General features: G+C 38.9%; 1 gene segment (V, D, J or C); it reads right to left on the bottom strand.

The window, feature by feature from the left end:
- Positions 1 to 597: 597 nt before the first annotated feature.
- On the bottom strand, positions 598 to 24,530 carry LOC122116708. The segment is given in 4 exon segments: positions 598 to 1,117; positions 1,236 to 1,315; positions 8,108 to 8,364; positions 24,466 to 24,530. Coding segments are annotated over 2 exon segments (366 nt in total).
- Between the last annotated feature and the right edge of the window lie 166 nt (positions 24,531 to 24,696).

Below are 24,696 nucleotides of genomic sequence, written 5' to 3'. Positions count from 1 at the left end.
GAAGCACTAAATGCTCACTTTTCTGAAATTATCTAATTTCTTCCTTGTCTTTGAGATCATCTTGCTCTTGTATTTTTATGTTTCTCCTGAGGAACAGTAGTAGACACCTTTTCTAACAAATGGAAATTAAGTTGAAGAAGATGGACTTGCCAATAGAATTGGAGGTCTTTATTATCCATGCGGTTGATTCCTGAGTCAGGTGGATACCAGCTGGTATATTGACATCAACCAAAACTAGGAAAGCTCCTAAGCTTCTGATCCAAGCTAGCTTGAATGAGGCAGGGGTTAAGACATTTCTAACAGTTGAAGGACCAACTATAGAAATATTTTGTACTGTAAACCGGATATTTGTGAAGTTAGAAATTGAAATATCACTTAACACATATGTGCTTGGAGAGGAAAGGAAGACATTGGCTTACAGAAGATCAGTGGCAAGCAAAAATTGTTTTGTAGATTCTTTAATACATCAATTCAGAAAAGCTCAAAAAGACCATTTTTATTTGAGCAGCTGTTTTAGTTTCTATGAAGAAACTGATTGAAAATAAGCAATTTTATAATTTAGTGAAGTGGAATGTCCAGATATGGGCACTCCTCATATGTAATGATTGGTTTCAACTATTAAATCAGACTCACTACATTGGTATTTTGCTAGGGCTAAGAAGAACAGAATGCTAGATTGCAGAGAATTCTTCCTTAAGGGTCTGGCTGCATCTGAGAAGCAGTGTCAACCTGTAGAAGAACTAGACAAAGCAGCAAGGGCAGGCCAGCATCTCACTTCTGCTTCCCTGGGAGGTTTTTATCTTGGCTTATATCACTGTGGGAGAGTAACTAACATGCTGTTGACAGTAATAAGTGCCAAAATCTTTAGGCTCCAGGTTGCTGATGGTGAGAGAATTATCTTTTTCAGATCTACTGCCACTGAACCAGGTTGGGACTCCAAACTCCAACCTTGAAGTGTAATAGATCAGGAGCTTTGGGAAATTCCATGGTTTCTGCTGATAACAGTTTAATACCCTGCTAATACCCTGACTGGCTCTGCAGGAGATGGTGATTGTGTCTCCTGGAGAGGCAGACAGGGAGGATGGAGTCTGGGTCATCTGCATGTCACAACTGGTACCTGGCATTGGAAACACAAAAGCCAATATCCACATTATTACTCATGTTATTACAGGACTTCCCTGAAGCCACAGACACCACTGAACACACAGGGTGAGAGAAGTATTATCCTTCCTTACCTGGGAGGCAGAGCAGCAGGAGCACCAGGAGATGAGTAGCAATCTTCATGTCCATGCTGTGTGCTGACTGGGACTCACTGCTGCAAAGGTGTGAACAGCTTATTATGAATTCATTGTGGCAGTAGGATGTTTTCTAGGCAAATGCAAATCAAAGATGGATATAGCTGCAAGGCTGGCTCATCTCAGGAAATCATCATAGGTCCATGGTGCCCATGTGTCTTAGTGTTAGACCAGAGAATATGATTCATTCAAACAGGACAAGTCACAATCAGTCTGCTGTTCTATAAGTAGATCTACTGGTGCCTGCAGGGATGAGGACCTGCTTTTCCTGTGTGTCCTAATCTCAATTCTCTGTAAGGACTCTAGAAAGGGATAAGATAAAGCCAAAATGAGTGTTTTATATTCTGTGTATGGAGGAAGTGAAGATATGGAGAGAATAGAGTTTCTGGACATTTTAAACTAGTTTAATATCTTTATGCATTGGAACATTCTCACTGCCATAGCAAGAGAGATATAAGCTGTTTTTATGTCTCAGTCTATTCCAACACACACACATATAAACATAAAATAAAATGTGGATTCTCACTGGGCCCCAATGGCTCACACCTGAAATCGTAGCTACTCAAGAGGCTGAGATCTGAGGATCATGGTTCATAGCTAGTCTGGGCAAGAAAGTTCATGAGAATTCTATCTCCAATTAAGCACCAGAATAATGGAAGTGGCACTGTGGCTCAAGTACTAGTGTACAAGCCTTGAGCTGAGGAGCTCAGGGATAGTGTGCCTAGGCCCAGAGTTCAAGCCCCTCCACCACCCGCCCCCACCCCGAAATATGTGGATTCTCCTTAAGATCAGGTATAAGACTGAGGCAAACTTTCCCTTATTTGTCTTTACTATATAAATTAGAAAAACACTTAAAGCAAGGGAAGCAATTATAACAATGGCCTAAGTAAGCCATTTCCTGTAGTTTGATGGCTATGGAGCTGAAACAAAAGCTTGTTGCTACCAGAAAAGACCAAAATTACCTCAGCATTTGTGATATGCCACTATCTCCAGCTAGAAGTTTTAATCTTTGACTTAAGACCACATGTTATCAATGTACATGCTATGTTTAACCATCTTACGATGACATACAATAATTCAAAAAAGCAAGGAGACTAATTTATCAAAAATCTGCTTCCTCACGTGGAACACTAATAATGAAGAAGCATGTAGTCTCACGTGGAAGGTGGTCAGAACCAAATCAGAGAGTAAGGGAAAGGACATTGAGACAATATCTTTATATATCCTGATGTTTCTTTATCATTGGGCTTCCAGTGTTATGATATATGCTCTGGGTCTTCATTATGTTCTTACCCTTTCAAATAAATAGGATGATACCCAGACTCTTCCTTTCTGTTTGTGAATATTAGCAATCTCGAAGCTACATCAGGTCAGAGAAGTTGTCTGTAACAGGTAGTGAGGAGAACAAGGCAGAGTCCATCCTAATAACCAGAAAAATTGCTTTGGGCCAGAGGCCTGTGAGAGCTTTTTCTACCTGTGAAGAGAATAAATTTCTACAATCTTGAACTTCCACAGGCTGACTCTGGTGTTCCAGAGGTCTGCAGGTGAAGGGCCTGGAGAAATCACTGGCTAAATATATCAAGAGCCTATTGTTACAAGGTTGCCAGCCCTACCCCTAATGTTCTTCACTGGATAGTGGTGTATAAATCCTGCCACCTGCTGGAAGGAATGGTCAAAATGAGGACAGTGTGGTTTGGTCTAAGTCAGAGCCCAAGAGAAATCTATGTGTAGATGGTTTACCATAAGACAGCATTGGGATGTAATAAATCATACAGGATTCTAAATATCTACACAAAATCTGACCAAAAGAGAATAGTCTTAGGAGAGAAACAATTAGGCAGAATGTATACATGCCTCTTTATATTTATATAAAATTATATGTATATATACATATATATCTAAATGAACTCAATGATACAGAACAAAAGATCTGTCTTTCTTCTTTTAATTTTTGATGATTCTCTTTTCTTTATATATGGTGAATTCAAGTGTACATGCTCAGGAGGGTTGAGGAAATACTGAATTGTGTAAAATTCGAGGTAAAAATTGTGGATAGGTGCAGCAGTGGAACTCACTGGACATGGATGGAAGTGAACTATACAGCTTTATATATTTCATAGGTGGAGACATGAGGGCGGGACTGGGAGAGAGTGAGGGAACAGAAGAGATAGTACAATATTATCTCATTATCCATTATCACTGTACTCATCTGATTCATATAATTATAATTCCTCTGTAATTCAACCTTATAATCACAATAAAATAAATATTTTTAAAAGATGCTTAGTACTTATAACCCTCAGGAAAAATGGAGAAAAACATAATGGAAAGACACAATTTGCCATTGTGAGGAGGAAATCAGTTACCAATATATTAAAGATTTGACATAACCATCTTTTAATAATTCTGAGAGATCAGGAAATAGATGAACTCTTATAAAAATAAATTGCCATGAATTCAAAAAGAATAGACAACATTGGGAATAATGCCCACTGTGGGTGGTCATCAACTTAAGCAGGAATTCTTCACCTATTTTCATACACATGCAAAATACATATACAGAAACAAACATAGAGTCTATTAAGATATTATAGAATGCTGATTACAAGGTTTTAAAAAATTCAATCATAGAATGAAAATTATGCTAAACACTATCATTACATCCAGAAAAATTCATTGTAGTTTGGATATATTATTTGTCAAAAATACATAAGTACAATCTGGGTGCCAGAGGCTTGTATTGCAATGTCCTGAATGGCCTGTAGTGTTAGCTGCACAGGAGGCTCAGATCTGAGGATCACGGTTAAAAGCCAGCCAGAGCAGGAAAGTATGTGTGAGACTCTTATCTCCAATAAACCACTCAGAAAACCAAAGTGGCACTTTGGCTCAAGTGGTAGAGAGCTAGCCTTGAGCTGAACAGCTGAGGGAGAGCACCCAGGCTGAGTACAAGCCCAACAAATGACAAAAAAATGTGTCTATTACAAAAATCTTAGAGAAACATTTTAGGTATCCAAGCTACCTTACATGACTCTCTGAATACTTCCATGATTCTGTTGTTGGGCAAATACATGTAACAAAAAGCCTATTTTTCTAATCATTTTATATTTAATTGGAAACTCTGGTGTGCTACCCCTGATTGGTATCAGGAAGAATATTAGTACTATGCATCAATCACCCATGGAAACATAAGCATTGAAAATATGAATCTCGATTGCTACTGAGCACACACTGCTTCGGAGACAGCAGAAACAAAAAAAGAATAACAATCATTGATCCATTAGAATGCAAACCATTGTAAGTTGAAGATTACCTATGTATAAGAAGTGTGGACCTCCAAATTATTTAAAATTACAATAAAACTTTTAAAATTAAAATTTAATGGTATAGATAATGAAGAAAAATTAGTGTCAGAAAAACTATACAGTAAACACAATTATTAGCTTATTACATTTTCTACAAATGTAGAGGGATGGAAAGGTCTTGGACCACCTGTTAAAAGAAGCAAAGATATAAAGTGAATGGACACAGGAGACATGTAGGGGTCAAAACAAATAATTATGAAATAAACTACTAGATATTAAGGTCAGCTTCCTTTGAGTTTCTAAATGAGTAGGAACACCCGCCAGGGCATTTTGCCCACCTTTCCTCTCCTTGTCTATTAACATTGGAGTAATAAGCAAAGATGGGGTAACTGCAGGACAGCTTCTCTTTACCCTATATTACAGTCATGATGGAATATCAGAAGAAAATGCAATAAAATATAAAAATAAGAATATGAGAATTTCTGTTTCATTGGGCACAGGGAAAAGACAGTTTGTCAGGGCACTAACCCTATCCACACAAGGATTTGAAGTCTCAGTTTCCCTTGTTAGGCAACAGTTCCAAAGATGAGAAACATTCCAAAGAGATAGAGAAGGGATCATGTCATGCAATAATGTTCATGGTGAAACTTATTTTCAAATATTCTCTAGTTAGGTTGTTCTACTGCATCTTCCCTTGCCACTACATATTCTTCCATGATTATGCAGGATCACAGCCACTGATGCAAACAATGACCATGGGAGAAAGCAGGACCGAGCAGAGAGGACACAGCAGCAGCAGCAAAATCTCTGACTCAATTTCTGTGAAGTTTGTGGTGATGGTCAGTGTGAAATCTGTCCCAAATACTCTCTATGGAACCCAGCAGGGAACCAGATATCCAAGAAAATGGCCACCAGATGGGCACTGTAGGAGCAGGATCTATTTTCTTCTGGTCCTAGACTAAGCTATTCTTCTGGTTGGAGCTCTTTAAAAGACTGGCTTGACTTGATGTTCCTGGTGACCATCTTTCCTATACATACAGACAAAGAGATTAGAAATAGAATAATTATCAATTCTTCAAAGACACTTTCCATCAGGAATAGAGAATGGCCACACATTGCATCATTGGTCGCATTAAAATGTGTATGGGTAAGTGATTTTCCAATGCAACAACTTTCAGAATAATATAGATGATTTGCTTTATTCTATACGACCCAAATCAAGTTTTAGTTCTTCAAGATATCACTCATCTAAACCTCCTGTCTAAGCCCCCTGAAGCAGGATGAAGAGGAGTGTGTGTGGTGGCACTTTCTTGATGTCCTCACTCATCTGAATCACTCCAGAAACTTCTTTTGGGAAATCCTGTAACCAGAACTCTGAGCATACAGCTCATAGGTTCTGTGGATCCTATGTAAAGCATCAGCAAGGGTGAGAGCAAAAGTGTGTTAACAATGAGCAAGAGGATTTAAACGGATAAAAGACAAAATATCATATCTTAATAGGATTGATTATCAGAGTACTGAAAGTTCACAATCAAAACTGTAATGATCTGTATTCTCCAGTTAAGTTTATTCATACAAAATAGCTTTATAGTAAATCATTCTAATTAGCCAACATCAACATAGAAAAGTAAATTACTAACAGAGTATGTAAATGTGAACATATAATTTCAAAACTTTATTAATATGCATACATATGATGTCAGAGCACGAAATATGTTCATGTTACTAAATAGAAGAACAGAGTGCACAATTCATTCCTCCAACTCAGACTCTTCTGCAGTGTAAATATGTAAGTTCACCTTGAATGATTTGAAAGCACCTCAGTATCTCCCAGCAGTCTCTTTTGCTGTGTCCTATGACTGTGAGTTGTACTTTGTACTAGGATGAAGATGGTGTCAGAATTCTCAGCTGAGCTGGCACTCTCCACCTTTATAATAAACAAGACTTGGAGGAGAAGCCATTTAATACCTTATGAAGAAGATATTCCTCATTAAAACATCACTATCAATTCCTTAGCTCATATTTTCCTTAAGAGGTTAAATCATTATCTTATTCTCATAATTAAATTTTTCTGGCATTCACTAGTTGTCTCATTTTTTGTACTAGGATGTCTTCCTCGAAGCTTGTCCTTAGTTTCAAGTTAAATCAACATCATCTTGCATTTTTTTTGTTCTCCAATGGAGAGATAGACATTCATCTATCTATTAATAGTTCCTATTAGTGAATAATGGTATTACAACACTACAGGTGAATTTTGGGGATTGAAAAGTCATTTTATTTTCCAGGCAATGGAGAACTGTGTAGAAACTTCTCTATCTGCACAAGGGTACATATGTTTCTGCAGAAGGAATGAGAGAAACAAAAGCTTACATTAATACCTTTAATTCCATTTCCAAACCACAGTTAATTTCAATTGCCTTTCAATAGAAATGGGAAACATTTGTGAGTGAATATCTTGACTCTAATTATTTTAATGAATAATGCAAGTTTGATGTATGCTTCCATTGATAACCACTCCTAGTCTTCACCATCATATATCTATCCAATGTGGACAACATCGACAAACACACACCTGCTTCTCTCTGCAATGTTTCTGTGGTCATTGTTGAAGGTAGATTACTCTCCTGGCCTGAGTCTGATTCCCAAACTAGGATCCCTTACTAACAGTGAATATTGTTGCTTATTCTTCTTAATTATTAATCACTTTGCCAACAGTAACACTGCTCCCATGTGAGGATACACTTTGGACTCCAATATGCCCAAACTCCCATGGGGAGACTGACTTTCACTCCCTTACATGCTTTTCTCCTCAATATTAGGCCCCATTGCTTTAAATCCAGTCAATAAGAAACATGTTTCTTTAGGCACTAAAAGATTGGGACCTGGTGGAATTTGCTGATTTGGGATCATAGTAAATTCAGGTGAATGAATGAACATATGGTAGAAACAGGATGCCTCTACTGAAGAAAATGGGATCAACAGTGGGTAAAGATTTGGGGCCCAGTGACCTATTCCTATAATCCTAGCTACACAGGTAGCTGAGATCTGAAGAGTCTTAGCACAAAATCAACAACAAACATAAGAGAGTATGTAGAGTTCAGGCCAGTAATTTCTGGCATCCAGGAATGATCAGGCAAAGACACATACAATTGTGAACATTGCCTCAGATGGGAAAGGACAGTATTCTCATCTTTGGGATACAGAGAAATTATAAAAGGAACAGGGCAAATTATTATCCAAAGTTAATGGTATAAGGATGAATGGTAATGGTCTTTCTTATAAGTCAGAACACTCCTGCTTTTACATTGCTCTAATTTCACAAAAGTATTATGATGGTATCAAAGCAAAAAGTAACCATCTGTGCTATCAGTAATACCTGTGGGAGATGTGAAGAATGTGTCAGAGGTGGCACTTTTGGGGATTATACTGTAACAGACAGGCCATTTCATAATGGACTGTGACCAGGGAGAGAATGCAGTGGAATCAGAAGAGATCAAAATGGCATCCTACCCACAGATCCTTGACAGGTGCTATTCTTCATCATCCAGAGACAATCATGTTTTCTGCATTTGAAGCTGATCTACTGACGATTCTTGGGGACACTGGGCTCAGCCCTGTCCAGGCTCTGCTTATTTGCATATACCCAAAGCACTATCCTCTGACTTGAGGGTTTCTTCACAGCCCAGTCATATTCTATGCTGGAGTTTTTCTCTGGCACACAGCATGGACATGAGGTTCTCTGCTCAGATCCGCGGACTCCTGAAGCTCTGGTTTTCAGGTAATAAAGACAGCACTGTTAATTTGTTCAGCACAGTGTGGTGAATTCAATCTGGCATTCTATGGAAGTTCTCCTACAACACGCTTATCAGTAAATGTATTTATTTCCATGTTTCCTCTGTCAGGTGCCAGATGTGACATCCAGATGACCCAGTCTCTGTCCTCCCTTCTAACCTCCATGAAAGAGTGAGAGTCACCATCTCTTGCCATACCATTTAAGCATCAGCAGCAGTTTATCCTGGAATCAGTAGACACCAGGAATGCTCCTAATTTCCTGATCTACTTTACAGTCAGTTTAGAATCAGCTGCCCAGTGTAGGTTGAGTTAAAATGGATCTAGGAGAGACTTCATTCTCATCTTCAGGAGCCTGTCTATTACTGTCAACAAGGTTAAAATACTCTTCCCACAGTGATACAAGTCATAAACTCCTATCAAGCAGAAGTGAGAGTCTGGGCTTCCCCAGATGATCCTGTTTACCTGCTGAGAATATTTCCTAGAAACACCCAGGCTCTGAAGGTCACTGGAAGGCTTGGGTACAAGGGCCAGAAAGGCTTTTCTGCATCCTAACCATCCCCTTTTATTTCAGCTCCAGAGGCATACACATGATCCTGTCTGCTGCTATCCTTCAAAATTGAGGTTTTCACACATGATGTTCAAGTGTTCTAAAATCAGTTCGTATTCATACAGAAAATGGGAGTCTTCCGATAAACAGGATTGTTCCAATGCAGTCAATTGTATTCTACACTAGATCCATTATCTTGAAATTGGATATGTGGAACATGTTTTTGTCTGAAGCTTCTTCAGGGCTCCTTTAAAAGTGTAGCCTGGTTGGCTCTGAGCTGTTCAGACTTGTTCTGGAAGAGATCATGAGATATATATCATGGATTAGTTCTGATCTTCAGCATCCAGAGAGAAACTTGTTGTCTGCTGACAAATCTGCAGTCCTTTTATACAATATAAAATTTGGTAGATGGGATGTATCTCAACTAGGAATGGATTTTCTTTAAAGTGTTATTCCTTGCCAGACACTGGTGACTCATAATTATAATTCTAGCTATATAGGAGGTGGCAGAGATATGAGAAGCATAGTTTGAAGCCAAGTAAGACAGGGAAATCTGTGAAACTCTGATCCCCAATTAAACCCCAAAATCTGGAAATAGAACTTTTGCTCAAGTCTTCAAGCATTAGCCTTTAGTAAAAAAGCTCAAGAACAGTGCCCAAGGGGTTCCGGGAAGATGGCGGAGGAGAAGCTGGAATCTGAACAAGCTCTTACATAGAAAACAGTTTCAGAGTTCCAGTGAACAGTCCCAAGCCAGAGAATCACACCAAGTGTGCCATCACAGGACAGAAAGTTAGCCAAAAGAGGGGAAGCCAAGCAGACACATCTGAGCGTCTGCCAGCAGCTGCTGCTGCGGCGGCAGGGTCGCAGCGGCGACCGCAGCCGCGGCCATACCTGAGCACTCACACAGAGAGTCCAGGACGAAGGAGCCAGACGCAGTGGGCGAGCGGATTCTACTCAACACCAGCAAGAACCGACAAGGAGCGGACAACTTCATCCTGCACTTTGCAGACCAGAGACGACCCAGGATCCAAGACTCGGCGTGAGTAGCCCCACTTCCTCACTCCTTCCCAGGGAGCAGAGGAGGGAAGGCCACCCCTCCCCCCACCCCAGCACCGGTGATCTCCATCTTGGATACCGACAAAGCTCGGAGGAGCGGCTAGCTCCAGCTCAGGCCTTGGAATAAAACGAGTCATTTAGCAGGTCACAAGAACTTAACGGCGAAGTGACCTCACAGACTCAGTTCCATCCAGGGAAAAGTCACCCAGCTCAGGCGCCAGCCATTGGAGTGGCTCTCCTCACCGGGTAACCAGAGCCAGAGGCTGCCCCTCCCTCTAGCAGCCACCACAATCAATTGAAAAACAGAAACCCTGAGAATGGCTCCAGGCTGGGTGCTGTGAGTTTTTTTCACAAAATAGCCCCAGGGAAAAGCTACTGTTTGTTGAAAGGCCTCAACTCAACCCAGAACCTAGCCTCATCACTGCATCCCCCTCTTTTGTGATTCTCAAAGCAGATCACCCTCCCAGTAAACTAACCTGGGAGGGGGAATCACAAAATCTTGCGTAAAGCAGAGAGAGCATTTTTCTGCCTGTTCCAACAAACTGACTTAAGAAACCAATCAAGCCACAGGACCTCAAGCTGACCAGAGACTCCAACCACACTCTGGTTAGAGACAAAAGGGAGATACAGGACTCTTCCCACCCTTCCCCCCCCCCCCAAAAAAAAAAATCAAAGACCTTTTTTTTTTTATTTTTTATTTTTATTTTTCTTCTTCTTTTCTTTTTTTCTTTTTTTTTGTTTTGTTTTTTTTTCTTCGTTTTTTTGTTACCTTATATATATAAAAAAAATTTTTTTGCTTTTCTAAAACTTTTATTAATCTTTAATTTTTGCCTCTTCTGAAAAAATAATTGTTTTCCATTAACTTTTTTTTTTTTTTCTTTTCTCCTCTTATAATTTTTATTTTAGGAATACGTGAATGTGTGTTTTCCTTTCTTTTCTTGTCTTCTTTCTCTTTTTCTTTCATTCTTAATTATCTTTTTGTTTTTTGTCTGGCTCTACTGAACTTCTGATCTTTTCTTCTCACTTTCCTATCCTTTCCATCTTTTCCTCTTTGTTCTTCTTTATGTGACTTAACTCTTGTCCTGCACATCCTCAGATAAACCCATAGTTAACCAGTAGACCCTACCCCCCATGTGTACACACTTAACCCACAAACTTATTACTCAATTCAAAACCTCTGAGACTTAAATTCATTAATAGCAGTACTACCTCTTTATACCTATATAATATTTTAAGCATTTTTTTAAAGTTTTCCACATCTCCTCTATGTCCCTCCCTTTCTCTCAACATATTCATATTCCTCTATAAGTAGATGGTCTTTTAATCTCTAAAATAACATTAATTTTTACGTTTCTATTTTTTTTTCTGGTCTCTTTTCATTCCCCTTTCCCTTTCTTCTTTCTCTCTCTCTCTCTACTTGCATCCTACCCAACCTATTTCCTGCACTGTGATTAGGACATAGTTAACTCTCCCTGTGCCTCCCCACACCAATCTATTCCTATTTTTTACCCACATCTCTCCCTAACCCTAATAATTTCTGGTTTTCCAAATTCTTCTCTGCGGTTCGTAGTCCTTTAACATATAGTTGTTTGATGTCGAATAGATGTATCTGTTGAACTAGATTGTATCTGTAGACTATTGACTGTACAAATGCAAACTTTGGTTGATGGTTGCCTTAAGATAGTGTTCTAGCACAAAACTGGTGCTATCTTCATCTCAAATGGGCAGAGTAAGCCGGAAAAACACAAGAAAAATGGCAAATTTGGGTATCTCAATTCCCAATCTTGATAATCAGGGGTTAGAACAGATAATGAATAATCCAGAGGAGAGTTCCCAAACAGCTCTACAAACACTGCTGGCAAACATGATAAATGAAAAGTTTGACAATGTACAAAGGACTCTGTATGAGCGTGACAGGGAGAGAGAGGAGGCATCCCAGAAGTTTATACAGGAATATCATAAGCGTGAGGAAGCTACTCAAAAACTGATACAGGATTTGCGTGAACAACTTGAGAATACTCAGAGAAAGGGAGGAATGGCGTGAGCAGGCTGAGAACACTCAAAGAGATCTGCAGGAATCCCACGAACGGGAGGAAGCTAATCAAAGAGTAATACAGGAATTGAGAGACCAGATAGAGAACACACAAAGATCACTAAAGGCATTCATGGAATCCATTAACAAAGAGCTGAAGGAAGTCAGGGAGACCACAAAGGGAATGCTGAAGGGAACCCAACAGAAGGAATGGGAGCCCAAAGAAACCATAACCAATCAACTAAGTGATTTGAGGACAAACACTGAACACCAAATTAAGGAAGTAAAGAAATTCATACAAGACCTAAAACAGAGCTTCAACAAAGAAATTGAAGCCATCAAAGCTGACCAACTAGAAGGAAAAGAGATAAAAAACAAAGTAGAGAGTCTTGACAGCAGGTTAGACCATGCAGAAGATCGAATCTCAGGGATTGAAGACAGCCTAGATATTATAGAGAAAGAACATACAACCATCCAAGACAAGTCCAAGAAATATGATAGATCTATCCAACACCTGGAAGACACCATCAGAAGGCCTAATCTAAGGATAATGGGTGTAGAGGAGCACCTAGAAACAGAAGTTAATGGTCTAGGAAACTTGTTTAACAGGATCCTAGCAGAGAACTTCCCAAACATGCAAAAAGATAGGCCTGTCCAGATACAAGAAGCCTTTAGAACCCCAAATAGACCAGACCAGAATAGGACATCCCACCGCCACATTATAATCCACACAGGATCAACTCAGACCAAGGAAAAGATCCTTAAAGCTGTCAGAGAGAAAAGGGTAATCACTTATAAAGGGAAACCAATTAGAATCACCTCAGATTTCTCAGCAGAGACAATCAAAGCAATCAGAGCCTGGAACGATGTATGCCATGCCCTAAAAACAAACAACTACCAACCAAGAATACTGTACCCAGCTAAACTCTCCTTCATAACCGAAGGCCAAATAAAAACCTTCCATAGCAAAGAAAAATTGAAACAATACATCTCCACCAAACCAGCCCTACAAAAGATTCTTAAAGATGTCCTACACATAGAAAACCAACAAGACCGCAATAAAGGCCAAGAAACTGCACCCAAACTGAGAATCCAAGAACCATAGGAAGAACCCAGTTTTCGCAGCCCCCAAAAAGGTAGATAACATGGCAGGAACTCCCAAATACCTCTCAGTCCTATCTCTTAATGTTAACGGACTGAATTCTCCAATTAAGCGACATAGACTGTCTAGTTGGATTAAAAAACAAGACCCTTCTATCTGCAGCCTGCAGGAGTCACATCTTGCCGGTAAAAACAAACACATTTTCAATGTTAAAGGCTGGAACAAAATCTACCAAGCAAACGGACCGCATAAACAGGCGGGAGTTGCAATGCTAATATCAGATAAAATAGACTTCAAATTAAAATTCGTGAAAAGAGATAAAGAAGGTCACTACATACTAATTAAAGGATCTCTCCTTCAGGAGGATATTACAATTCTAAATATCTATTCGCCAAACAATGGAGCACCCAAATTTATCAAAGAAACACTACTTTCCCTCAAATCCCATATAGATCCAAAGACATTAATTGTTGGGGATTTTAACACAACACTCTCCCCACTAGATAGATCAACTCGGCAAAAACTCAACAGAGAAACCACAGATCTAAACAGCTGCATAGATCAACTAGACTTAACAGACATTTACCGAACATTTCACCCAGCAGCATCAGAATACACGTTTTTCTCATGGAACGTTTTCTAAAATAGACCACATTTTAGGCCACAAAGCAAACTTGTCTAAATTCAGAAACATTGAACTTATACCTTGCATTCTCTCTGACCACAAGGGAATAAAATTAGAACTCAACACCAAAAGCCACCAAAGAAAGTCTGGTATCACATGGAGGCTGAACAACACACTGCTGAATCATGAGTGGGTCATGGAAGAGATTAGAAAGGAAATTCAAATGTTCATGCTATTCAACAAAAATGAACACACAAATTACCAGCTCCTCTGGGACACAGCAAAGGCAGTACTCAGAGGCAAGTTTATAGCTCTGAGCTCCTACATCAACAAATTGGAGAGATCTGAAACTAGCAATTTAATGACGCATCTAAACCTCCTTGAAAAAGAGCAGCAAGATAAACCCCAATCCAGTAGATGGAAAGAAATAATCAAAATTAAATCAGAATTAAATGAATTAGAATCCAAAAAAACTATAGAAAGAATCAACAAAACAAAGAGTTGGTTCTTCGAAAAACATAACAAAATTGACAGACCCTTAGCAAATCTTATCAGAAAAAGAAGAGAACACACCCAAATTAATAAACTCAGAGATGAGAATGGAAACATCACCACGGAAACAAGCAAGATTCAGACCATTATAAGGGAATACTTCTCAAAACTGTATGCTAATAAGTCTGAGAACTTGACAGAAATGGACCTCTTCCTAGCAAATATTGACATGCCAAAACTAAACCAAGATGAGTTAAACTATCTTAACAGGCCCATATCAAGCATTGAAATAGAAACAGCAATAAGAGACCTCCCAGCTAAGAAAAGTCCAGGACCAGATGGTTTTACAGCGGAATTTTACAAGGCCTTCAAAGCAGAGCTCACACCAATTCTCCTCCAACTCTTCAATGAAATTGAAAGAGAAAGCTCACTAACGAACACATTCTATGAAGCCATCATAACCCTCATCCCAAAACCAGGCAGGGACTCATCAAAGAAAGAGAACTATAGACCCATTTCTTTGATGAACATTGATGCAAAACTTCTCAACAAAATTTTGGCCATCCGACTTCAACAATTCATCCAAAAAATCATACACCACGATCAAACAGGATTCATTTCAGGGATGCAAAGCTGGTTCAATATACGCAAATCAATTAATATTATTCATCACATCAACAGAAGCAAGAATAAGAACCACATGGTTATCTCAATAGACGCAGAAAAAGCATTCGACAAGATCCAACACCCCTTTATGATGAAGGTTTTGGAAAAATTAGGAATCCATGGAACATTCCTCAGTACAATAAAGGCTGTATATGACAAACCTACAGCCAGCATTATACTCAATGGTGAAAAACTAAAGCCATTTCCTCTTAACTCAGGAACAAGACAAGGATGCCCACTCTCTCCACTTCTCTTCAATCTAGTGTTAGAATGCCTAGCTACAGCAATAAGACAAGATGCAGACATAAAGGGGATCCAAATAGGGAAAGAAGAAATAAAACTCTTCCTCTTTGCAGATGACATGATCTTGTATTTAAAGAATCCCATAGACTCCACTCCCAAATTACATAAGCTGATTCAAAACTTTGGCAAAGTAGCAGGTTATAAAATTAACCCCCAAAAATCCATGGCTTTTCTGTATGCCAACAATGAGAAAAGTGTGGCTGAAATTAGGAAAGCAACTCCATTTGTAATAGCCCCACAAAAAATAAAATACCTAGGAATTAACTTAACTAAAGAAGTGAAGGACCTCTATGATGAAAACTTTAAAATCTTGAAAAAGGAAATCAACACAGAACTTAAAAAATGGCAAAACCTCCCATGCTCCTGGATTGGAAAGATTAACATTGTGAAAATGGCAATACTTCCCAAGGCTATCTACAAATTCAACGCAATACCTATCAAAATTCCACCCTCATTCTTCAAGGAAATAGAAGAGGCAATCCAAAAATTCATATGGAACAATAAAAGACCCCGAATAGCAAGAATGCTCCTCAACGGAAAGAACACTGCTGGAGGAATATCAATACCAAATTTCAAACTCTACTGTAAAGCCATAGTAATCAAAACAGCTTGGTATTGGCATAAGAACAGACCTCAGGACCAATGGAATAGAATTGAAAACCCAGAAATGAACCTACAGACCTATAGCCATCTAATCTTCGATAAGGGAGCTAACACAATAGAATGGAAGACAGACAGCCTCTTCAGTAAATGGTGCTGGCAAAACTGGTTAACTACATGTAGAAAACTAAAGCTAGATCCTTATATATCACCCTGCACCAGAATCAACTCCAAATGGATCAAAGACCTTGAACTCAAAGCAGACACTCTGAAAACATTACAGGATGGAATAGGAGAAACCCTGGGTCTCCTCGGCTCAGGCCGAAATTTTCTGAATAGAGACCCGGAAACACAACAAATCAAAGAAAGGTTGGACAAATGGGATTGTATAAGGTTGCAGAGCTTCTGCAGGGCAAATGACATAGCTAGCAAGATCAATAGCAAGCCCACTGATTGGGAGAAGATCTTTACTAGCCATACAACGGACAAGGGTCTCATATCTAAAATATACTTGGAACTCAAAAAATTAAACCACCCAACAACAAATCCTCAAAGAAACAACTGCCCAATAAGTAAGTGGGCGAAAGACCTAAAGAGAAGCTTCTCTGAAGAAGAAAGAAGGATGGCCAATAGACACATGAAGAAATGTTCAACATCCCTAGCCATAAAAGAAATGCAAATCAAAACAACATTGAGATATCACCTCACTCCAGTTAGAACAGCAAAAATCAAGAACTCTAACAACAACAGATGCTGGAGGGGATGTGGACAGAAAGGAACCTTACTTCATTGTTGGTGGGAATGTAAACTTGTTCAACCACTTTGGAAAGCAGTATGGAGGTTCCTCAAAAGACTCCATATAGAGCTCCCCAATGACCCAGCAATCCCACTTTTGGGCATTTACCCAAATGACCACAAACAAGGCCACACTAAAGCTACCAGCACAACTATGTTTATTGCAGCATTATTTACCATAGCTAAGATATGGAACCAACCCAGATGCCCCTCAGTAGATGAATGGATCAAGAAGATGTGGTATATATACACAATGGAATTCTATGCCTCCATCAGAAAGAATGACATTGCCCCATTTGTTAGGAAATGGAAAGGCTTGGAAAAAATTATATTAAGTGAATGAAGCCAGGCCCAAAGAAACATAGGTCCCATGGTTTCCCTTATTTGCAATATCTAGTATAGGTATGAGTCAAGTGGAAAAAGTCAGAGAATGTGATGTTAGGAAAACGAACCCTCAAATATGTATTTTAATGTTTTTGTTTCATTCATGCATGTGTTTCTAACGCATTTATAAGATTATCTCTTTGTTGCTTTGTATGTCCCTCCCCCACAGTGTAACCCCCGCTTTCACTATATTTGATGTCAGTATAACATGTGGAGGAGACGGGGACAAACAAGTCGTTTAAGGATTCAGGTGGACCTGTTGCAACAATGAGAAGTACAAAATGTCATGTCAAAACCAGCTTTACAATGTTGGTGGGGGGGTGGAGGGGGGGTATGATTGGGTGGGGGGTAGGGGGGAGGCTGGGAATGGAGGTGAAGGGTAAACAAAGGAGGAGGCTGCAATGCTTGGTAAGAAATGTATGCATTTTCCTGCCCATGTAATTGTAACCCCTCTGTACAGTATGTTTTCAAATAAAATAAAAAAAAAAAAAAAAAAAAAAAGAACAGTGCCCAAGCTCTAACATAAGCCCCAAGACTGGCCTAAAAATGATAAGTACTATAAAATTTAAAAATACAATTTTATTTTCACATCAGGGACCAACGTAGTTAAACTTCATCAAGGTATATCATAAACACAATGTGAGGGATTATATTAAACAGGTGCAAATGATCTAATGAGCAGTATATTCAGTAAAGGTAAGCAAATAAGAAAAAATTACTAACCAGAAGTGATTGACATCATCTAGATTACTCTCAGCATGATCAAAATTGGAAATGAAGTTTGTACTTTACACCTGTGATTATGTACAAAATTCAAAATCTCTGCTTTAAGGGTTATTTACTTTGGCCAAAGGGACCATGATATTGAGGAATTTAGGATTAGGATTTTAGAAATTTAGGAATCTCTCTCAATTTCTGAGCTTTTCTATACCCAAAGGAGAAGTTTTTTAAAATATGTTTTTATTTTCTTTAGGACATTGTACAAAGGAGTTGCTATTCCACAAACCAGTTTATGAAAACAATACCTCTTCAGTGTCATCCCTTGTAAAATTCTCACTCCTCACATACCACACTTACCTTCATGTTTGTTAACAGTTTTTTTGTTTGGTTTTGGTTTTTTGTGGGTCGTGGGGCCTGAACTCTGGGTCCAGGCGCTGTCCCTCAATTCTTCAGTTCAAGGGGAACACTCTCCCACTTGAGCCACACTGCCACTCCCAGCTTTTTCTGATTATGTGGTGCTGAGAAATCGAACACAGGGCCTCATGCATGCAAGGCAAGCACTTTACCACTGAGCCACCTTCCCAGCCCATTTTTGTTAATGTTTAAGGTATATTTTGATATTTTTGCCATTACAACAAAGCGATTCATGCACACAATGCATTTTGAGATATATAAGCCCCGCTTCGACTTGCCCTTTCTTTGTTTTTCTCAGTTCTGTGGCATATGCAGTACATTCTTACCTGCATTCTACTCACTTCCTCTATTTATTCTTCTACCTCTTTCCTCCTGATCTCAAACCCTCTTGCAAGTACATTTGCTAGCACTCAGTTTTTTATACCTTGACATGATCTCAGAAAAGCAGTTTTAATATATTTCAAATAATTTCTAACAGTTTTATAATTTTGCCTAACAAAGATGAAATAAAATTAATAGAATTAATAATTTCCATACTTTTGATGATTGTTTGTGTGTGTGTGTGTGTGTGTGTGTGCATTCTAGTGATGGTACTTGAACTCAAGACCTGGGCACGGTCCCTGTGTTTTTGTGTTCAAAACTGGTATACTACTACTTAAGCCACAGCTGCACAACTAGCATTATTGTTGATTAATTGGAGATAAAAATCTCATGGACTTTTTTTCCTGGGCTGGCTTTGAGCCATGATCCTCAGATCTCAGTCACCTGAGGGATTAAGAATTAGGATTTGGAGGTAGAATAAATAGCCAAACAATTCTAGGCAAAAAATGCTGATATAATCTCAATCCCAAGACTCAAGCTCTACTCTGAGCTATACTAAAAAAAATCTTGGTACTGGCACAAAAATAATCCCAAAGATGAATAGAACAGACTAGTAGACCTAGAAATAAAACCATATATTTGATATGGTTTGATTTGGAGTCAAAGTATACCCTGGGACAATGATAGCTTTTTCAATAAATGATTTTAGGAAAACTGAGCAGCCATATGCAGGAACCTAAAAATTGATCCCTGTTTGTCACCATGTACAAATATCAACTCATAGAAGACCAAAGACCCCATCAATACACCTGAAATTTTGAAATTACTACAAGAGAGAGTAGGAGAAACACTAGAACTCATTGACATAGGCAGATAGTTTTAGGATAGAGTTTCAAAGGCATACCAGATAGGAGAGAAACTTGACAAATGGGACTGCATCAGACTAAAAAGTTTCTGCACAACAAAGGACATCGTTATTAAACTAGAAAGATAGCCAACAGACTATGAGAAGATCTTTACCAGCAATACATCAGACAAAGTCTAATATCCAAACTATACAAAGAACTTAAGTAGCTACTCCCTCCCAAAACTAGTAAATCAGTTAGCTAATGGGCAAAGAGCTAATAGATAACTTAGAAGATGAGATAAGAATGGCAAAGGAATACATAAGGAAATGCTCTTCATACCTCTCCATAGAGGATATGAAAAAGAAAAGCAGCTCCTAGATTCCATCTCACTCCAGTAAGATTGGCCAACATTGTGAATTTAAATAATAAATGTTGGCAGGGATGTGAAGGAAAAGGTATCTTATTGCACTGTTGGTGCGAATGTAAACCGACACAACCACTCTGGAACAGGCTGGAGGTTCCTCACAAAATGAAACATAGATCTTCCTTGAAACCCAGCCAAACCACTCTGCACATGCCCTGAACATCACAAGCCAGGCTACCATATAGACACTTGCACATCCATGTTCATTGCCACACTATTCAAAATACCCAAGTTGTGGAAAAAGCTGAGTTGCCCTACAATAGATGAACAGTTGAAATGTGTTACCTATTCACAAAGGAATTGTACATAATCATTAGAAAAAATAAAATTATGTCATTTGCCTGGAAATGGATGGACCTAGGACAAATCCTGTTGTGTGGTATGCCAAGCTCAGAGAGAGAAGTAGTGCATGTTTTCTTTCATGTGAGGAGTCTATATCTAAAATATAGGTCTCTAGGCATGTACACGAAGTGAGACTAAAGGAGGATGTTCTTAAAAGAGGAACAGAAAGAGACAATGCCTGTGTACTTATTTTTACTTGAAACATGTTTTTTTTTTATTGTAAAGATATTGTACAGAGGGATTACAGTTACATGAGCAAGGTAATGGCCTCATTTCCTATCCAGCATTGTAACAAGCTCATTTCCTATCCAGCATTGTTACCCCTTATTTTTTCCCCTACCATCCCTTTCCCTCTCCACCTCCCCAACTCCTCCCAACCATCCCCTGAGCAAACTTGTAAAGTTCATTTTCCACATAGTGTATTGTACCTCTTGTTATTACAATTGGTCATCCTGTATCTTATTTCTGACCATACAAAATAACATTTATAAAAAGGAACTCAAAAACATGGAAATAAGACAAATTTTCTTTATTACTGTTTTGTTTTCTTGTCTTGTTTGTTAGTTCATATATCTTTGGAGGGTAAGGAGAGTCACAGAAATGTAGGCACAAAAGGTGAACAAATGCAGCAATGGTACTCATGGACACTATGTTGAAAATGAACTTTACAAGTTTGCTCAGGGGGTAGTTGGGAGGAGTTGGGGGAGGTGGATGGACCTTTATGGAGGAAGCTTTGGAGAAACTAGGAAGCCATGGAATATTCCTCAATATAATAATGGCTATATTAGCAAACCTACAGTCAGCATTATTCTAAATGGTGAACAGTTAAAACTATTTCCTCTAAAGATTATGACAAGGCGGTCTGTTCTTTCCACTCTCTTCATAATAAAGGATTCAGAGGATTAACATGTGAACATGACAATACTTCCAAGATCTGTCTAAAATTCAATGCAATACCCATCAAAATCCCAACAACATTTTTAATGAACAAGAAGAAGCAATGAAAATTCTTGTGGAATAATAGAAAACCTGAATAGCTAAAGCAATTCTTAGCAGGAAGAACACTGCTGAAGGAATAACAAAATTTAAACTCTATTATAAAGCTGTACTTAAAAAAAAAAAACAGCTTGGTACTGGCACATGAACAGGCTTGTAGAACAATGGAATAGAATTGAAGACTCAGAAAGGAGCACACAGATCCATGGCCACCTAATCGTTGGTAAGGTAATCAAAAACAAAGAATGTAAGAATGACAGTCTCTTCAACAAATGGTGCTGTCAGAACTGGCTATACATGTGTAGAAACATGAAAACTGAATTTAAATCTTTATATATCACCCTGAACCAGAATCCACTCCAAATGGATCAAAGACCTTCAGGTTCAAACCCCAGTATTACCAATTTGACCAGCTTCACAGTATATCTGTGTGAAATTCATGCCACTTCACCTATAACAATGGTTTGTTACAGTCCTGTTTTTGCAATGTTTCACATGTCTTCCAATCTTCAGCTTACTTTACAAGAACTTCCTCTCACCTTTGATCATACATACTCAAATTTTTCAGCCTATGGTCTCCTCTGCACATTGTCAAAATTTGTCTTAGGAAAGGGAGAATTTCATCCTGCTCTCCTCTACCTCTTACTCCTAATCCTCCTTCCCACTATCTACCTCCTCCTTCTCTCAAGGACAATATTTTGAGGAAGTTAAATTGGAAAGTTCGTTTAAAATTACATGATTGTATTATTTTTGTTAGTTGTGGGGCTCGAAGCCTTGGTCTGGGCACTACCCCTATGCTCTTCAGCTCTTCAGCTCTTCAGCTTAAGGCAAGCACTCTACCACTTACTGTATACTCTGGTTAATTGCAGATAAGAGTCTCCTGGACTTTCCTGCCTGGACTGGCTTTGAACTGTGATCCTCAAATCTCAGCCTCTTGAGTAGCTTGGATTACAGACCTGAGCCACCTGCGTCTAGCTCCATGATTGTATTTTTTACTGCTGTTGTTGGAAGTGGGTCTTGAACTACGGGACTGGGTGCTGTCACTCAGCTTGTACTCTACCATTGGAGCATCAGCTCCACTTCTATTGATTTTAATACAGTAGGTTTATCTGTAAGATTCACAATCCTAATATGCTTAGAAACAAGATAATATGAGTATATTAAAATACTTCTAAAAGGCAACATCTATTCATAATATGCAAAAGCTATTAGTGTCTAAGGAAGACATAAATAATGAATGGTTTGAAACATATGTAAAAAATCGATGATAAGTATCATAATAAGTGGTGAGATATTTTAACATTTTCCCTATCAGATTGATTTAAATGTTGAAATATTTACTATCATATCCTCACATACAAACTTATACAGGATGGTCCCTCCAAATTCTATAAAGCAAGAGGTAAAAGAAGATATTAAATTTGAAGGGAAGCAGCCAGGTATCTTATTTGTTGATGAAATTTGTACAAATATATTAAGAATGATTAAAATAAATCCAAGGATATGATAATAACTTAGTAGAGTCTATGCAAACACAGTGAATAGAAAAATATCTCTTTTGGATTAAAGAAGACAGAAAACAACATCATTTTAAATTTTCTCTAGGTTGAAATATAGAATTAAATCATGCAAAATTAAAATTCCCTAAAAGAATATTTAAAGTAGAAAATGTAAATCTAGAATTTCCATGGCAATTTAAGACACTCAGGATAGCCCAGAAAGTAATAAGCTTAGAAATGTGCCTTTATGTTTTCCAACTTTATTTTCATTTTTGTCTTAGAGCATCGTGTTTAAGTCCATGTACATGCAGTAGGTACAAACAGAAAAATAGTCAAGTTGACATCTCAAACAAGAAATACACATCTTCTGGCTCATGGAATTGTAAGCCCTCTGTGCATCTCCTTAATAATAACAATAAAAATGTCAGGAGCCAAGTACTAGTGGCTCATTTCTTTAATCCTAGATATTCATGCGGTAAGATCTGGGGACTGATGTTGGAAGCCAGCCTGTATAGGAGAGTCTATAAGACAATTATATCCAATTGCGCACATAAAAAATCAGAAGTGGTGCTGTGGATCAAGTAATAGAATGCTAGCTTTGAACACAAGAAAGCTTAAGGAAGAAGCAGGGTCTTTTCTTGAGTTCCAGCCCAAGGACTAGAACCAAAATGAAAACAAATCAAAAAGAAAAGGACTAAGGAACTGGGTCCACCAGTGTATAACCTGGTGATTTCTAACAAAAGGATGGGGTGGGGATACATTGGTGTAATTATTGTTTTGCTGTGCTGTGCAGATTCTTCTAAGCGTTTACTTGTGGAAGCCACCAGTATTTCCTGTAGAGCTTTTGCATGATGAATTCTACTGAACATGGATAGTTAGAAGAGACTGCATTAGAATTACTGAAACCTGCAGGTTTATGCTAGGGCAGAAGGGAGGAATGGAGGATCACCTGTCAAGATCAATCTACAAGCAGTTGAGAGCATTGATACTCACCCCTAGGTTTCTAGACAGGGAAAGGACCTAGGTAAGAAAGCCTCCAGTTTCACAAGTAGATGACCTGGGTCTGAGGGACACCAGAGAATACTCCAGTTCTGTATTTAACTTCAATAACATAAGCCAGTTTTGGAATGGCTATAAGCTAATAAAATTTTCTATTAAAAAGAAACACTACTTGCTTGAATTAACTAACATGTCTCAATTTTACAAAAGAACCCCAAATAACACTCTCAATGTTTCTTCCCTTGTTATGATTTGTGTGCTCTATTGAACCAGAAGAGGCATTGACAAGTGTATACTGCTGCAGACGGAGAGGTAGAGTACAGGGAATTCTGTCAAAATGATTCTACTAAAATCTTCAAGTGACCTTTAGATTCTGGATGTATCAGAGAAGCTGTGTCATCAGGTGGAGGCACCAGGAAGGGCTGGTGGGACAGCCTAGCCTCTCACCTCTACTTCCCTGGGAGCTTCATGTTATGGCTTGTATCACTGTGAGTGGGTAGCTACTATGCTGTTGACAGTAATAAGTGGAGAAATCTTCAGGTTGCAGGCTGCTTATGGTGAGAATAAACTCTGCCCCAGAAACACTGTCTCTGAAACAGGAAGGGACCAGGATGTTAATTACTTTGCACCATACATGAGGAGCTTAGGAGCTTTCCCTGATTTCTGCTGAAAATAGTCCAAAGAAAAGCTAATACCCTCTCTGGCCCTGTAAGCCATGGAAACTCTATCTCCCAGCGATGTATACAGAGAGGATAGAGACTCCTCATTTGCATGTCACATCTGGCACCTGGTAGTGGAATCAGAAAACAAATACCCTCCTTGATAATCATGTCACAAGAGGCCTTCCTTACAGTTTCAGAGAACCCCTACTGTACTAGGCTGAGTAAATCCCCAGCATTGTTCTTCCTTACCTTGGAGCAAGAGCAGCAGGAGCCCCAAAGCTGAGCAGTGACCTTCGTGTCCATGCTGGGTGCTGACTGGGACTGACTACTGCACAGAGTGTGAGCAGCCTATGAAGTGCTCAGGGCAGTGGGCTGTGCTATGGGCACATGCAAATCAGCTGGGGCTGGGCAGAGCTGGGCACATCTGCAGGATTGGCTCAACTCAGTGAATCACCACAGGCCTTGCATCCACAGGTTTCC

The sequence above is a fragment of the Dipodomys spectabilis genome, unplaced genomic scaffold (assembly GCF_019054845.1).
Source record: "Dipodomys spectabilis isolate Male_0828 unplaced genomic scaffold, ASM1905484v1 ptg000137l, whole genome shotgun sequence".
Taxonomy (NCBI): domain Eukaryota; kingdom Metazoa; phylum Chordata; class Mammalia; order Rodentia; family Heteromyidae; genus Dipodomys; species Dipodomys spectabilis.
The sequence above is the reverse complement of the archived record's forward strand: the minus strand, read 5'-3'. Positions and strand labels throughout refer to the sequence as shown.